Source organism: Esox lucius, chromosome 11 (genome assembly GCF_011004845.1).
Source record: "Esox lucius isolate fEsoLuc1 chromosome 11, fEsoLuc1.pri, whole genome shotgun sequence".
Classification (NCBI taxonomy): domain Eukaryota; kingdom Metazoa; phylum Chordata; class Actinopteri; order Esociformes; family Esocidae; genus Esox; species Esox lucius.
In genome coordinates this window covers 52,383,687-52,400,630 of record NC_047579.1, presented here as the reverse complement: position 1 = coordinate 52,400,630, position 16,944 = coordinate 52,383,687, and the positions used below count along the sequence as shown (strand labels likewise).

The following is a 16,944-nucleotide window of genomic DNA, read 5'->3' as shown; positions in this document are numbered from 1 at the left end:
CCCTTGATGTATGCAGGTAAATCTACTACTTTTCTCTACTACTAACTTTTCTCAGTCTCCTCCAGTTTAAAATTTTAGGAGGAGATGAGGTCCTGGTCCACACCTGCGGATTACCGGGTTTGGGGGGCCCGTTGCTGTCCCTGTCCTTGTCCACCTGGTCATACCTCTGACCTAGTCTAAAATCAAATAGACTCTGGATTTAGCCCAGAGAAATGTATTTATTATTCCAATTGGACTCTTAATATCTCACCCGGCACAGCCAGAAGAGGACTGGTCACCCCTCTGAGCCTGGGTCCTCTCTAGGTTTCTTCCTAAAATTCGACCTTCTTAGGGAGTTTTTCCTAGCCACTGAAATTCAACACTACTGTTGTTTTCTCCTTGGGGTTTAAGGCCAGGTGTCTCTGTAAAGCACTTTGTGCCAACTGCTGTTGTAAAAAGGGCTTTATAAATACATTTGATTGATTGATTGAAATCATAGCTAAAGTGATCATGATTTGTTCAGTTATACTGCTGAAATAACTAATTACAGGCTGCTGTAATATTATATTCATATATATTACCAAGCTGGTTGGTTGGTTAGTTAGCTAGGCTACACTAGCTAATTTGGCCAACCTTAATATAGTGATGTGATGGACACAAAACTTTTCATTGTGGCCAGAAACTTTACATGAAAATGTTGTTTCCAATTTTGACAAGTATCCACAGCCATTGATATCAATACTATAGGTATCCAGAACAAACCTGACTGAGCCAGGTTAATGTTAGCCATCTAGTTAAACTACCTAGCCAGTTAGCTAATGTGTTCGCTGGCTAGCTAAGCACAGCAGTGTGAAAATAAGCATTAACATGTGAATGTGTCAATCACATATCTTTTTTTCTTATTTCAATCTTTGTAAACAAATTTTAACCTAATCATTTCTGTTATAATCAGTGAAGTCATTTCATCTAGCAAAGCATGTTTACATCTACAGAACAATGTCATGCTGTGGCCTACAAAATTAAAATAATTTATTTCCTTATATTAATTTCTCATTGTTTTAAGTTTGGGAAACATTGGATGGTCCAAGGTCTTGGTTTAGTGTTCAAAATGGTCTTGGTCTTGTAATGGTCTTGACCTGCTGGTTCTTGGTCTTGGTCTCCAAGGTTTGGGTCTTGGTCTTGGTCAGGATCTCCAGGGTTGTGGTCTTGACTCCATCTCTGGATCCTGTGTGTGGTAATGTCTACATCCTGGGTGGGGTAGTGGTAAAAACACTGGTTATCTGTCAAAAATACTCCAAAACACTCAACTGAAGATGGTTCCTGTACAGGCCTGGCAGAGCATCACCAGAGATCCCACCATGAGCCAATGGAATACCTATTCAACTTGATGTATGTCTGGACATTGCCTAGACCAGTCCATTATAATAACAGAGAGAAGAGCAGGGGAGGCAATACCTGTGGAGAACAACTGTGTGTGTATGTGTGTTAGTGTGTAGAGCCCTGTGGTTGGCACGCTTCGCCTGATGGCATGCTTCCAGGGGTTATCTTTCTGTCAGCCAATAACCGACAACCAATAACAGGAGGCCGATAACGGAACAAGGCTCACTGGCAGCCAATCAAATGAAACATAAGAGCTTAGCTGATGTGGGGGTGGGGTTGGACGTGAAAAAATACTTGCAAGGCCATGCTTATATTATATGTTAATTGGACGGTTCATTTTTTTTGTGACCTAAAATAAATGCATTTATTTCGTCTCGTAAGCATAATGAAGCAAGAAAAAGAGAGCAAAATAGAGAGTGAGAGAGAGATGGATGGATTTGTATTCCATAAAAGTGTGTAAAGGCGGTGCTACACTGAGTTCTCTAGTTCTGCAAAATTTATTTCTATCCTTCTTTATGGAGCCACAACCATGGGGCCGGTCTACTTTTCTTTATTTCTATCCTTCTTTATGGAGCCACAACCATGGGGCCGGTCTACTTTTCTTTATTTATATCCTTCTTTATGGAGCCACAACCATGGGGCCGGTCTACTTTTCTTTATTTCTATCCTTCTTTATGGAGCCACAACCATGGGGCCGGTCTACTTTTCTTTATTTCTATCCTTCTTTATGGAGCCACAACCATGGGGCCGGTCTACTTTTCTTTATTTCTATCCTTCTTTATGGAGCCACAACCATGGGGCCGGTCTACTTTTCTTTATTTCTATCCTTCTTTATGGAGCCACAACCATGGGGCCGGTCTAATTTTCTTTATTTCTATCCTTCTTTATGGAGCCACAACCATGGGGCCGGTCTACTTTTCTTTATTTCTATCCTTCTTTATGGAGCCACAACCATGGGGCCGGTCTACTTTTCTTTATTTATATCCTTCTTTATGGAGCCACAACCATGGGGCTGGTCTACTTTTCTTTATTTCTATCCTTCTTTATGGAGCCACAACCATGGGGCCGGTCTACTTTTCTTTATTCCTCCCTTACTTTGTTCCTGTCTTTCTCTCCTCTTTCTGATGCTGTTTCTTCCTCACCCTTCTCTCTGGATACCATCACCTCCTCTTTCTCTTCACCTCTTCTTCATTCTCTCCCTCATCCAAGTCTTCCTCTCCCTCTGTTCTGTAATAATATTAATCAAGGCTATTGTAGAAGAGATTACAGTTGATCTGATCAGAATGCTGCTATGCTGGATGGAAGAAGGACCTTTCATATAACCCTATATCAGTCTCTCTCCTCTCTACCTCTCAGTCTTTATCACCCCATGTACAAATATCTGTGTCTCTATTTATCACCCTGTATTTTGCCAAATATAATTACTGAGATAGATAGGTGTGCTGTATGTAACCCCACCTTCTTCATTAACCAACATATCACCATATCACTCTATATCTCACTCCTTATAACGCCGCATATCACTCTCTGTCACACTCTCCCCAGTTAGCCTAGCCAAGTGTGGACACGCCCAGGTGGCCCAAACCTGATCCGTGAAATCAGGAACATAAGGGGCCAGTTAGCCGAAAGGGGTTGCCGCGGATGCTCTCAGGCAGAGATCGAAGGACTGCAATGGTTCCTCAGGGGAAAGCGTAGGGGATTGTCCGGGAGGAATCTCATCCCATTCTCCATCAAATGGACTTTTGAAATGAGCCCATGAGATTATCCCTCATTTAGCTAGGTCACTTCGGGGTGTCCAGCCTCACCTGTAACACCTGGTTTGTAAGGAGCCGGAGTGGAGGGGCGTGGCCGTTCTCTCTGTCATAGTCAGCAAACGCACACACTGTGATGGACAAGAGTAGCAGGAGTGTGACCCAAACGGCAACACACCAGGTTAAACCCGGGAGTTGTTCAATAACCCGTGAGAGCTTTCGTTTAGTGTGATGCAAGAGCAGAGGATCAATGTGGGCAAGGGATTTGTCCATCTCTCTGGCTTCTGTGTAGAGAAGCGGAGGGGTGGATATTGGACCTATTAGAGAAAGAGAGAGTGAGTGGGTGTGAATAAAGAGATATGAAAGAAAGAGAAGTGAGAGAAACTTCAAGAGCAGAGGGAGAGTGTACTGTAGGATGGAAGGGAAATGTGCGTCAGTGTGCAATAGAGATTTAAGGAGTGGAAGTGAGTTAGATAGGAATGGAGGGATGTAGCGAGTGATAAAGAGTGATAAAGAGAGGGATAGAGAGGGATAGAGAGAGGGGGAAAGAGAAAGTTGACGTTGTTTTGTCAGTTTCCCCTGTGGGTTTGGGATGCTTATTATAAAGTCCTAACAGAGAACCCAATGCAACAACAACACACACACACACACACACACACACACAAATAAACACACAGAGACACACAAAGACGCGCATGAATCACTGCAATCGGAGCTCTGCAGACGAACGGCAAAGAGAGATGCTATCTGTTTTTTTAGAATGAGGTTATTAACAATATTCCAAGAATACATCATTAAGTTGGATTAGGATCTTTCAGATACAAACTGACTGGAATAATTTACCTTTAGATATCATAGCTTTAAAATGACGAAGTGATTATATAATAGCATTTTTTTTTTACTAAATATTTTTTAACTGCTGATGTTTTAAATAAGTACAAACATTAGGGTTTTGTTGTGGCAGAGTTGCAGGAGTATTTTCTTCAGGTTACCAATGTATTTCTCAACAGATTTTAGCCGAAATTACTGAAACAGAATACTGCAATAAATGTCGGGTCTGCATACATGACAACAGAGATGACACAGGAGGTGGTCACTGTCTTATATACTGGACTGTGAAGACAACACAGGAAGTGGTCATGGTCTTAGATACTGGAACGCAAAGACAACACAGGAAGTGGTCATGGTCTTAGAAACTGGACCGCAAAGACAACACATGAAGTGGTCATGGTCTTAGAAACTGGACCGCAAAGACAACAAATGAAGTGGTCAGGGTCTTAGATTCTAGACAATGGAGGAAAATGAAATCAATGCAGACAAGCAGAATCGACTAGATCCCCATATAAGATTTGATTGCACCAGCTGTAATGTGATTTGTGAATTTAAATGCCATAATTATTTGGTTCCTGCCGCACTGTGCCAAAACATGGTTTTCAAAGCAGTAATAAGGGGATGTGGTATGTGGCCAATATACCATGGCTAAGGGTTGTTATTACATATGTATCATAGAGTGCCTGGATACAGACTGTAGCTTTGTATGCCGATGAACCACAAACACCTGAGGTGCCTTTTTGCTATTATAAACTGGTTTCCAACCAAATTAGATTTGTCATACACATGGTAAATGACTTTTGGCCAATCAGCATTCAGGGCGCAAACCAACCCAGTTTATAATAAGTAATATAACTCAAGCACACCGGCAGTAACTGCTGTCGTTAATGTTATAAGGGTCTGCTTGTGTTTTGGTACTGATGGGCTTTGATATCACGATACTAAACATCATGTTTTAAACCAGCTCTTCTGTCTGTTTGTCTTGCTCTGTGTGTGTGTGTGTGTGTATGTGTGTGTGAGCATGTGTGTGTGTGTGTGTGTAAGCGAGTGTGTGTGTGTGTGTTCTGAGGTTTTCAGGATCTCCTGTTATCATCAGTATTACTATTTCAGGTCCTGGAAGTACTTTGTTTTTGTCTAGTTCCTAAGATGTTCGGAGGATGTTCAAAAGCCAATCAACTTCCCAGCTCCTTTCTATAACTTGAATGTAAGGTCTCATGCCAAGTCACCAAAAAACATACACTCTCACCAAACTCTCTAACATCTGGTTCTCAGGACATTGTGTGCTAGCTGGATTATCAAGACAGTGCTGAGACAGGGTTGGGTCAGTACAGACAGTGCTGAGTCAGTTCAGACAGTGTTGGAACAGTTCAGACAGTATTGAGTCAGTTCAGACAGTATTGAGTCAGTTCAGACAGTGTTGGATCAGTTCAGACAGTGTTGGAACAGTTCAGACAGTATTGAGTCAGTTCAGACCGTGTTGGGTCAGTTCAGATAGTGCTGAGTCCGTTCAGACAGTGCTGAGTCAGTTCAGACAGTGCTGAGTCAGTTCAGACCGTGTTGGGTCAGTACAGACATTGCTGAGGTAGTTCTGTCAGTGTTGTGTCAGTTCAGACAGTGTTGGAACAGTTCAGACAGTACTGAGTCAGTTCAGACAGTATTGAGTCAGTTCAGACAGTGTTGGGTCAGTTCAGACAGTGTTGGAACAGTTCAGACAGTATTGAGTCAGTTCAGACCGTGTTGGGTCCGTTCAGACAGTGCTGAGTCCGTTCAGACAGTGCTGAGTCCGTTCAGACAGTGCTGAGTCCGTTCAGACAGTGCTGAGTCCGTTCAGACAGTGCTGAGTCAGTTCAGACCGTGTTGGGTCAGTACAGACATTGCTGAGGTAGTTCAGTCAGTGTTGTGTCAGTTCAGAAAGTGTTGATAAAATACACACAGCGTTGAGTCAGTACAGACAGTGTTGATAAAATACACACAGCGTTGAGTCAGTACAGACTGTAATGAGTCAATACAGACCATGTTGAGAATTGTTTCTGTTACAGTCTGTTCCAGGGGTGATAATGGAGTTTCTGTTACAGTCTGTTCCAGGGGTGATAATGAAGTGTTTCTTTTACAGTCTGTTCCAGAGGTGATACTGAAGTGTTTCTGTTACAGTCTGTTCCAGGGGTGATAATGAAGTGTTTCTGTTACAGTCTGTTCCAGGGCTGATAATTAAGCGTTTCTGTTACAGTCTGTCTCTCACACAGATTACAAGATGATTAGATCTGCTCACTAACAAGAGTTGCGGCTTGCACTCTGTCTTGGTGTGTGCTGTGTGTTAATGTGTACATCCGTCAGGAGTGAGTCACCCTTCACATCCCCAGGAAACTGAAACCTCTGGTTCACTTGCATTCGCTCATTCGATCGTATACACCATGGAAGACATTCCCTTTGCACATCATCTCCTGAACACGCTCTGCAATCACACGTTCCCATGGGGCTCAAGCCGGTCTTCCACTCTTTATCACACTGAACGGAAAGTCTCACACTTGACTCGTAAGCATTAAGTAGGTGTTTGTTTGCCATTAAATTGTCCAGTACATATTATGGTAATGTACATGCCCTGGATGGATCGTGTGTTTAAAGTTATTACAGTGTTACATTTTTTTAAACACTGTTAGTTTTTTCGTTTGGTTTAACCACCACTAGGCTACTAACAAGGATACTAACTAGAATAGGCAAGCGGAGGTTTCAAAGCCGGGCGAGTGTTTCAAGGTTTGTGACGTGACAGTTTTTCACCTTCAGCCAACTGGGAAATACCAGCAAGGTTTACAAAACCAGAACACTTCCAAGGGGTTTGGCGTTAGTCCAGTCCCATTGTCTGGGTTCCACAGTGTTTTTGTTCTTATGATGTGCGGACCCAGTGTTACAGCGTTACAGCTCAATTATTGTGCTCATGGTGCCCCTGTGTGGTAGAGCTCCTGGGTTAGTTGTGTCATCAGTACTGGCGTCCTGGTATCTCTGGGTTGGTTGTGTCATCAGTACTGGCGTCCTGGTATCTCTGGGTTAGTTGTGTCATCAGTACTGGCGTCCTGGTATCTCTGGGTTGGTTGTGTCATCAGTACTGGCGTCCTGGTATCTCTGGGTTAGTTGTGTCAACAGTACTGCCATCCTGGTATCTCTGGGTTAGTTGTGTCATCAGTACTGGCGTCCTGGTATCTCTGGGTTGGTTGTGTCATCAGTACTGGCGTCCTGGTATCTCTGGGTTAGTTGTGTCATCAGTACTGGCGTCCTGGTATCTCTGGGTTGGTTGTGTCATCAGTACTGGCGTCCTGGTATCTCTGGGTTAGTTGTGTCAACAGTACTGCCATCCTGGTATCTCTGGGTTAGTTGTGTCAACAGTACTGCAGTCCTGGTTTCTCTGGATTTGTTGTGTCACCAGTACTGCCGTCCTGGTATTTCTGGGTTAGTTGTGTCACCAGTACTGCCTTCCTGGTGTCTCTGGGTTGGTTGTGTTGATTGTACTGCCGTACTTGTTTCTCTGGTTTGGTTGTGTCTACAGATCTGCCTTCCTGGTATCTCTGTGTTGGCTGTGTCAACAGTATTTATGGTACAGTTTTTATTTAGCTGTTCCTAAAAGGAGAGAGATACATTACGTCCCTTTGTAGTTTCTAGTTTAGATCTAAACCTATTATAATTTACCCCATAACAATTTACCCCATAACAATTTACCCCATAACAATTTACCACATCACAATTTAGCCTGTCACGATTTACCCCTGACACACGGTTGGTTGGTGGTAGAGGAAGCCCTGACACCCGGTTGGTTGGTTGTAGAGGAAACCCTGACACCCAGTTGGTTGGTTGTAGAGGAAGCCCTGACACCCGGTTGGTTCTAGAGGAAGCCCTGACACCTGGTTGGTTGGTTGTAGAGGAAGCCCTGACACCTGGTTGGTTGGTTGTAGAGGAAGCCCTGACACCCGGTTGGTTCTAGAGGAAGCCCTGACACCTGGTTGGTTGGTTGTAGAGGAAGCCCTGACACCCGGTTGGTTGGTGGTAGAGGAAGCCCTGACACCCGGTTGGTTGGTGGTAGAGGAAGCCCTGACACCCGGTTGGTTGGTGGTAGAGGAAACCCTGACACCCGGTTGGTTGGTTTGCCTGGACACCTGGTTGACTCAGACCTCAACACTGTTATTTCGTGTCCAGTCACTGGGTTTAAAGGTCAACCAAGAGAAGAGATGTCTGACTCCGCCTCCTTCCCTCGGGGGCATTGATCTAAACTTAGGATTTGCTAATTTGCATCCAGGAGGAGGGTGGATGAGTGTCCCCCGTTTTGGCTGGGGGCCATCGTGCTTTTCTGCATGCGCTTCTGTATATCAGGGTTGGTTGCATCTATGATAGCCGTCCTTCCCTTGGGGCTGTTATGGTTGCTGCCAGTTCGGTGGTGGCTAATCTCAGTGTGCTTCAATGCGTCCCTCCAGTGGTGACAGCTCAGTGTTCCAGGTGCAGGCCCGGGAGCGGCGTTCCCGATCAGTGGATTGGCACCTGAGACTTCCAGTGTGTCAGCAAATGCCACCGCAACTACTCAGCCCCGCCCCGATATCACCCATCTGCAGATCTCAGAGATGGCCCTCGTCTCAGCTAGCTGCCTAGGGGATGTCCACACACCTTCTGTCCTCCTTTTATTTTGCGACCCTTATTGTTCCAGTCAGTCGATTGAGAACACACAGCAAAGACATGGGCGTAGTTAAGGTTTACTGCCTAACTCATGGATAGAACGACAGACTGTTAGCTTTGCTTGGGTACAATCTAGAAACTTTTCAGTTATCGCTCGGATGCTCAAACTTCTGAGTGTGCGGCTGGTTATTTCAAAGTGACAGTGTGCACAAAACATGGCCTTTACACCTTCTCAAGTCAATGAAGTATACTGAAATCTGGCAACCCAGGGCAAATGACAGCGAAGGGTGACGGTTGCCTTGTTGGGAGCAGGCAAACTCCCCAGGAGGGGGTGAATAGGTAGCCGGCATATTCCTGTGGATACAGCGTCTACACTCCTAGCGTTAGATGGTCTCTTCTGAGTGGGTCCCCACAGCGTGCCTGGGTCAGCGTCTACACTCCTAGCGTTAGATGGTCTCTTCTGAGTGGGTCCCCACAGCGTGCCTGGGTCAGCGTCTACACTCCTAGCGTTAGATGGTCTCTTCTGGGTGGGTCCTCACAGCGTGCCTGGGTCAGCGTCATACCAAAGGACCAGTTGAATTTGAACATAACAATTCCCTGAAGGAAAGAGTGAGGTACAACATCTAATTGGCAACTCACCTAGAGAGGTCCTGAATCAGGAAATGAGAAAAAAAAAATTCACCTGGGGAACTGGTGTTCAATTCTGAACCTAAAAGCCAGTTCCAGGCAATTTGTTCATTAAAACCCTCAAATCAGGAACCCGTTTAGACCAGGGACACCAGATGGGCAATAATGAGGAAACAACTAGAAACCAGCAGGCTCCTGACCTCAGAGTATAAGAGTTCAATACCCCTGATCTAGGGAGACAGGGCCTCTAATGGTCAAGAGTTCAATACCCCTGATCTAGGGAGACAGGGCCTCTAATGGTCAAGAGTTCAATACCCCTGATCTAGGGAGACAGGGCCTCTAATGGTCAAGAGTTCAATACCCCTGATCTAGGGAGACAGGGCCTCTAATGGTCAAGAGTTCAATACCCCTGATCTAGGGTGACAGGGCCTCTAATGGTCAAGAGTTCAATACCCCTGATCTAGGGTGACAGGGCCTCTAATGGTCAAGAGTTCAATACCCCTGATCTAGGAAAACAGGACCTCTAATGGTTGAGAGTTCAATAGGTCCTAAGTGCTAAATAGGACCTAAATCAACCTGATTTAGGGAGTTTTAGTATCTATTTAGCTTTCCTGAAAAAATAATTGAAAAATATTTCATATGCTCCTGAATACTGCTGATGGATTTGACTATATCTAATGGTCTGTGTGTCTGAGTGGAAAATAACGATGACCAACGCATTCCCCTGGCTCTCCTCTTTAGAGTGATTTATAACAAATTAGTGTCACAAAAGTTTTGATATTTGCAGACATTTTAATGAAGTGCATTGAGTTCCCCATGAAAAACAGATGTTGGAACTCCACTTACAATAGATGTTTTACACTTGCTACATTGGGTTAACACATTATTAGGTTATTTGTTTATTACCTTGTTAGGGCACTTCCTCATTAGGGGAACTACCTTGTTACATTATCAAATTGTAACCTTTTTAAGTTGTCAGTTTATTACCATGTTAGTGTTAGAACACAACCTCATTAGGGCAATACCTTGTTAAATTATTACTTTGTTAGAACATTGCCTTGTTAGTATTTTTACCTTGTTAGATTATTACTTCGTTAGTCCACTACCTTGTTAGGTTATTCATTTGTTAGGTTATTACCTCGTTAGGCCACTACTTTGTTAGGTTAGTACCTCGTTAGGCCACTACCTTGTTAGGTAAGGCATGAGTGGTTATGTGGTTATGTGGTTATGTTTAATATGACATGAGATTAATAGTTGGTGGCTTTCCTGCAGTAGGACTAAGAACTGCCCAATCAGCAACTATCCCACATAATCCAACACAACGAACCTAGTACCGCTATCTTTATCTTCTCTTTTCCATTTTCATAATTCTCTTTGTTTTCTATCAATGCTTCAGTGAGGAGCTTTTATGGTTTTTGTTTCATTCTCAATCTTTCGCCCTTTCCTTCTCTACAGACTCTCCTTTCGTTCTCGCCTCCTTCTTCACCCATTTTGTTTTCCCTCCTGTCTGTTGCACTCTTTTTATATCCCTCATTCTTTTATATCTCTTTCTTCTTCCTCTCTCCTCCCTTTATTTCTGCATTTCCTGTCTCTCATGTCTGCCCTCTTCTTTTCTCTCTCTCTCTTCGTGTCAGTGTGTCAGGACAGATCTGCCGAACACATCCTCCTTTCATCAATCCGAAATCTGCTGATAAGCTGAAATAAAAGCAGAGATGGGAAGAAGGGAGTTAGGAGGGAAAGAAAGAGAGGGAGCGAAAGAGAGGGAGAGAAAGAGAGGGAGAGAGAGAGGGAGAGAAAGAGAGGAAGGGAGAGAAAGCTTGTTAATTCTAGGAGTGGCCGGATCTAAAGACAGTGTAGTGAGGGTAACCTCAACACATTGTTTTTCTCTACTTTCCTATGTAACTGTGCTAGCAGTGAATGAGATTGCATGGTAGCTGTGTGTGTGTGTGTGTGTGTGTGTGTGTGTAGGGGTATCAGCAGGGTGTGTGTGTGGTTGATTCTACCCGCCCAAGGCGTTGTGTTAGAGTGGGCCTAAGACAGAGTCTGTCACGTATGTAACACACCAACACACACAATAACAACACACAAAGAGACACACACACACAGGGCATATTTCTCTTGGTTAGCTAACAGGCCTGTGTCCTCTCAGTCCAGCTGATTTTTATCTGGTTAAGGGGCTACAGTACCCTGGGAGTTTCTCTGCTTTCTTCTGTGTGTGTGTGTGTGTGTGTGTGTGTAGGTTGTGTAACCTAACTTGACTATTGAGACAGGAAAATGCCCCAAACTGTGGTTAAATCTGACTAATGGGGGCTTTTTCCTGTCCCCATGTTGAAAAAGGCAATTTATTGCCTTAAATGTTTGGTCAAGGGCAACAGTTACAACTGGGGATTGGGTTTGAATCAGGGTTAGGATTAGGATTAGGTATTTGGGCTAGGTTAAAGGAATAGTTTGACCTAGATTCATATTTGGGTGAGTTGTTCTTGAAGGCCCATGGAGTCATTTTTCACAACAAGCCACTATTCAACTTTGTCCCTGCCTGGAATTAGCATTGTCCAAATTTGGGTATATAGCATTTCTATAGTATTTTATGTAACAATTAGTTATAAAACCTCAGTTATTTTTTCCATCAGAAAATGCTTGTGATGCTCCTGAATCATCTCTGTCTGTTAGATGGACACAGATGGCTGAGATCCATGATGACCTTTGACCTTTCTCTGGACATCAAACTCAAAATATAACACACACTGAACCTGTGAACCAGTCATACAGTAACTCCGTAAAGTATTTGGAAATTTGGACATATGCCAGTTAATGCGTACAGGTGTCTAGGTGTGTGTACGTGTGTGTGTGTGTGTGTGTGTCTTACTCAGATTGACTGGAGAGATGCCAGGTCATGTATATCCTGACCAGGCCTAGAAGATAATACCCCACTATGAAGTCGATACGTTGGCTTCATCTCATCCCCACCACTTCAGTTTGTTCTGTCGGCATAACATGGTTCACACACGGTGTGTATGTGTGTGTGATAACTTTTTGAGCTGATAATGCTTTGTAGTTTTTCTCCTCAGATCAGCTAATCGTGATTATAGTGGAAGTGCCCGAAAGGAAAACAAATCGCTTATATTTTTTTTCCTTCTGAGGTTCTATGTCTTCAAAACCTGACTGATGAATCAAAATGTTTACTATATAAACTGTTGACTGCTGAGACAAATGCTAAAAGACAGGCATTGGGTGAATATCCCCTTCGATGTTTCGATGTATGCGAGCAATGTTGACTCACCAGCTTCACCAACTGCCCAAAATGACCAGGCTTCAATCATCTGATGTTAGTTGTCTCCAAGTAACACAGCATCTCAGTATATCACTCAGCTGGTTACAAGGCTTAGGGAAGAATCTACTGAAATCCTGAACGTGAGAGATAGCAAGATATGGAGAAAGATACTGTAGATGTAGGGACCATGTCTGGGTTTTAGGGGGTGTGTTTGCGTGTACAGACATACCAGGGAAAGGAATCAGCTATAGTTTAGAAGTCAGAACTGTGTTAAAGGGCTGTTGGTTCATATGTTCAGTATATACTATGTGCTGTATATATATACTATGTGCACTATATATATACAGCACATAATAAATGACAATTTCTCTGTAGAATTGTCATTTATTCATTAATCAGCTTGCTGTTATAATAAGATATAACCTACCACAGCAAACATAACATATTATTTCATGACAGAAAATAGCCTACCATAACGTAACCAACCATTTTATAACAACATATAACCTTCCACAACATTCGTAACATATCAAAACGTAACCCAACACACCACAGCATATCATATCATAACTAAATATGATCTACCATAACACACATTCCACACCGAATCATGACATGATATAATCTACGCAAAATAGATGATGACATACCACGCACATGCCATGACACTCCGGCCAGTCAGATATCATCATATTTTACAGAGACCCTGGTTCTCACTTGTGATTTCCCCTTTTAAGGGGACGTCAGGGCCCCTCTCTGGGGTGCATTTGGCGGGACCCAGCGAGGCTTCCCACCAAAGGCTCCATCAAAGTCATCATCGCCTCCATAAATCATGTATCAAAGCCTACAGCACTGCAACAGAGAACAGAGGAGACTGTGTGCTTTTCCTCCTGGCCATTCTGGAGACAAACTGTATTTTAAAGGTCATGACAATCAAATTCACGCCTCGCATGAAATAGACCACATGGCACTGATAGAAATGGAGGAAAATACGACCAAACATACTTCAGTAAAACAAGAGTGATAATACATTAAATAAAAATGTTCACTGCAAAGGTAGTCATTTGTCCATGTACTATTTTCATGAACTGTTTATTGTGAATCTTAAAATATTTTAGCATTTTTCGTGATGTTAACATCACGTTCTATTAAAAAAATTGTCTGCCAATAACTCCCGGGTAAACTTATAACATATTGATATCTCAAAGATCCAAAATGGTTAGTCCTTAGCCATTATGAGGAGCATGGCTAATAAAGTAAAGCAGGGCTAATAAAGTAAAGCAGGGGACTAATAAAGTAAAGCAGGGCTAATATAGAATGCACCACATTGAAAGGAGGTTGCTGCAGTGTTAAGCCATCATCTGGGTTTTGATTAATAACCAACTCCAACCACACACAGACCTTATAACATCTGGGTTATGATCAATAACCAACCCCAACCACACACAGACCTTATAACATCTGGGTCACGATGAGTGTGTGGGCTGCATGCTGTATGCTTAACTCTTATCACACAACACCATGGTGGAGAATTGTAGAATCATGTTCGTTTCAATTCAGAATCAATTTCCCCATCTGTCTTCACAGCATAGTCACAGGGCAAAAGTACGCGGCTGTGAATTTAAAACCCCAGAACATCTGTTACAACGACATCCTGGTAGACAAACGACAGCTTCTCAAACACTTTATGTCCCCATCTATTGGATAGTTACCGTTTCATGAGTCCAGCCTGCTGTGGAACGTCAACAGTAACATGTTGATGTTATACCTTATAACAGTCGTCAGACACAGCTGCTTCAGTCAGCTTCCCAACCCCACATGAATATAACTCTCATTTTAAGGGGTGGCCTCATTTTAATGGATGGCCTCATTTTAATGTTCCAACGACCATTGAAATATTCTACCTCTGCATGTCTGTTCATAATGCCAACACTGCATGTTATTGTTTACTACTTAACACCACACAAAGCACAAAATATTGATGCAGTTTGACTCTGTATATATTTTCATGCGGAATCTGATCAGAAGGCAGAATATGTTCTCCTGGCTCTATCCTGTCCCAGTGCGACTTGTCAGGAACATCAGATGTCAACGGTAGCACGGTTTTGAACTGTCGGACGTCGAGTCGGGAATAGTTTTTTTAATACACATTGTTTTGTGAAGACATCGTACTGCCATGTCTGCTGGCTCTCCTCAGGTCTCAGTTCAACACTTCTCCAGGTTTCTGGGTTCCTGCCTCCTTTCTACGAAATGTGTCCTGGCCACTGTGCTTCAACGTCTTCCTGCTTGCTCTGCGTGGTTTCAGGCTGGGCATCTGTATTAGCACATTGTGACAACTGCTGATGTAATAGGGGCTTTACGAAATGGTCTGCTGTGATGTGGAGTGGGGTGGACAGGGGATCCAGGATATCCCCGACATATTGCTGCCATGTCTGTGCTGACAACTCTCACATGTCTACTTTTCACATTTTAGATGATGGGACTAGGTTCACAGTTAGCTTTTTTTGAATTTTGTTTGTAAGAAGAGTTTTGCCCGTAGACTTGTCTAGAGAATGGGTGGGGTTATGTTGGTTGTTGTTCTTTACTCACATGTGGTTGTGGTTCTATTGGTTGTTGTTCTTTACTCACATGTGGTTGCGGTTCTGTTGGTTCTGGTTCTTTACTCACATGTGGTTGGGGTTCTGTTGGTTCTGGTTCTTTACTCACATGTAGTTGGGGTTCTGTTGCTTCTTCACTCACATGTTGCTTCTTCACTCACATGTTCTCTTTCTGTCCTTCAGGATGACAAGTCAACGTTCTTCCAGTTCGGTGCGTCCATCCAGCAGGAGGCGCTGTTGATGTTGAACATCATGGAGGAGTATGACTGGCATATCTTCTCCATTGTCACCTCCAAGTTCCCCGGATACCAGGAGTTCATTAACATCCTCAAGAGCACTGTCGACAACAGGTATGTGTTTAAAATTAAATGTATACATGTTTACTATATTCAGTACATTAACATATCCATCAAATGTTATTCTGTGCCACATAAAGGACAGGTGTAGACAGTGAAATGCATGCAGGCTATTTCCCAATGCAGTAAAAATGACCCTCCACATAAGACTGTTGAACAAATAATTTAAAATTCGCCACATAATCCCTCAGATATTAGTAGTGAATAGTGATTGTGTTTACAGTTTTCCTGCAGTTGGCCTGTTCTCACAGTGATGGGCTGTAGATCCTGCTGCTGTGCAGTGCCTTGCGGTATTTGGCCTAATGGACACCATTTGTTCATGTGATTGGTTGTTTTCCAAACATCCACCCTCTCTCCTTCTCTCCCTCTCTCCTTCTCTCCCTCTCTCCTTCTCTCCCCTCCCTCCTTCTCTCCTTCTCTCCCATCCCTCCTTCTCACCTTCTCTCCTTCTCTCCCTCTCTCCTTCTCTCCCATCCCTCCCTCTCTCCTTCTCTCCTTCTCTCCCTCTCTCCTTCTCTCCCATCCCTCCCTCTCTCCTTCTCTCCATGTCTCCCTCTCTCCTTCTCTCCCATCCCTCCCTCTCTCCTTCTCTCCCTCTCTCCTTCTCTCCCATCCCTCACTCTCTCCTTCTCTCCCTCTCTCCTTCTCTCCCATTCCTCCCTCTCTCCTTATCTCCCATCCTCCTTCTCTCCCATCCCTCCCCCGATGTAGTTTTGTGGGCTGGGACCTCCAGCACATCATAACGTTGGATGCCGTGGAGGAGGACAGCAAGAGCCAGATCATGCTGAAGAAGGTCCAGTCTCCGGTGGTCCTGCTGTACTGTTCCAAGGACGAGGCTGTCTTCATCCTGGAGGAGGCCCGCTCACTCGGCCTCACTGGGTTCGGCTACATCTGGATCGTCTCCAGCCTGACGTCCGGCAACACTGACGCCACCGTCCCTGAGGAGTTCCCGTCCGGCATGGTGTCGGTGTCCTCCGAGGACTGGGACTACCCCCTGGAGGCACGGGTCCGCGATGGGCTGGGCATCATCACCACGGCGGCAGCTGCCATGTTGGAGGAGTACGGGGAGATCCCAGAGGCCAGGACCTCCTGCTACGCCGCCCAGACCGACAAACCCTCAAAGACTCCGCCCCTCGCACTGCACAAGTGAGAGATGGGAAATGTCTGTGTCTGGGGTGTGTGTGTGTGTGTCTGGGAGTGTGTGTGTGTCTGTGGTGTGTGTGTGTCTGGGGGGGGGGGGGGTGTGTGTGTTGGGTGTGTGTGTGTCTGGTGGGTGTGGATGTGTGTCTGGGGTGTGTGTGTGTGTCTGGGGTGTGTGTGTGTGTCTGGGGTGTGTGTGTGTGTCTGGGGTGGGTGTGTGTCTGGGGTGTGTGTGTGTCTGGGGTGTGTGTGTCTGGGGTGTGTGTGTGTCTGGGGTGTGTGTGGTAGGGGTGTGTGTGTGTGTGGTTGGGGTGTGTGTGTGGGTGTCTGGGGTGTGTGTGGTTGGGGTGTGTGTGTGT

General features: G+C 44.4%; 1 protein-coding gene across 1 annotated transcript in view; it reads left to right on the top strand.

Annotated features, from left to right (window-relative positions):
- grin2aa (glutamate receptor, ionotropic, N-methyl D-aspartate 2A, a) overlaps window positions 1-16,944 on the top strand; it is a 192,345-nt gene that overhangs the window by 87,522 nt on the left and 87,879 nt on the right. Inside the window, exons 3-4 of the mRNA XM_029123423.2 lie at window positions 15,273-15,439; window positions 16,157-16,591. Of these exons, the coding sequence (XP_028979256.1) occupies window positions 15,273-15,439; window positions 16,157-16,591 (602 nt within the window). The remainder of the gene's footprint in view (window positions 1-15,272; window positions 15,440-16,156; window positions 16,592-16,944) is intronic.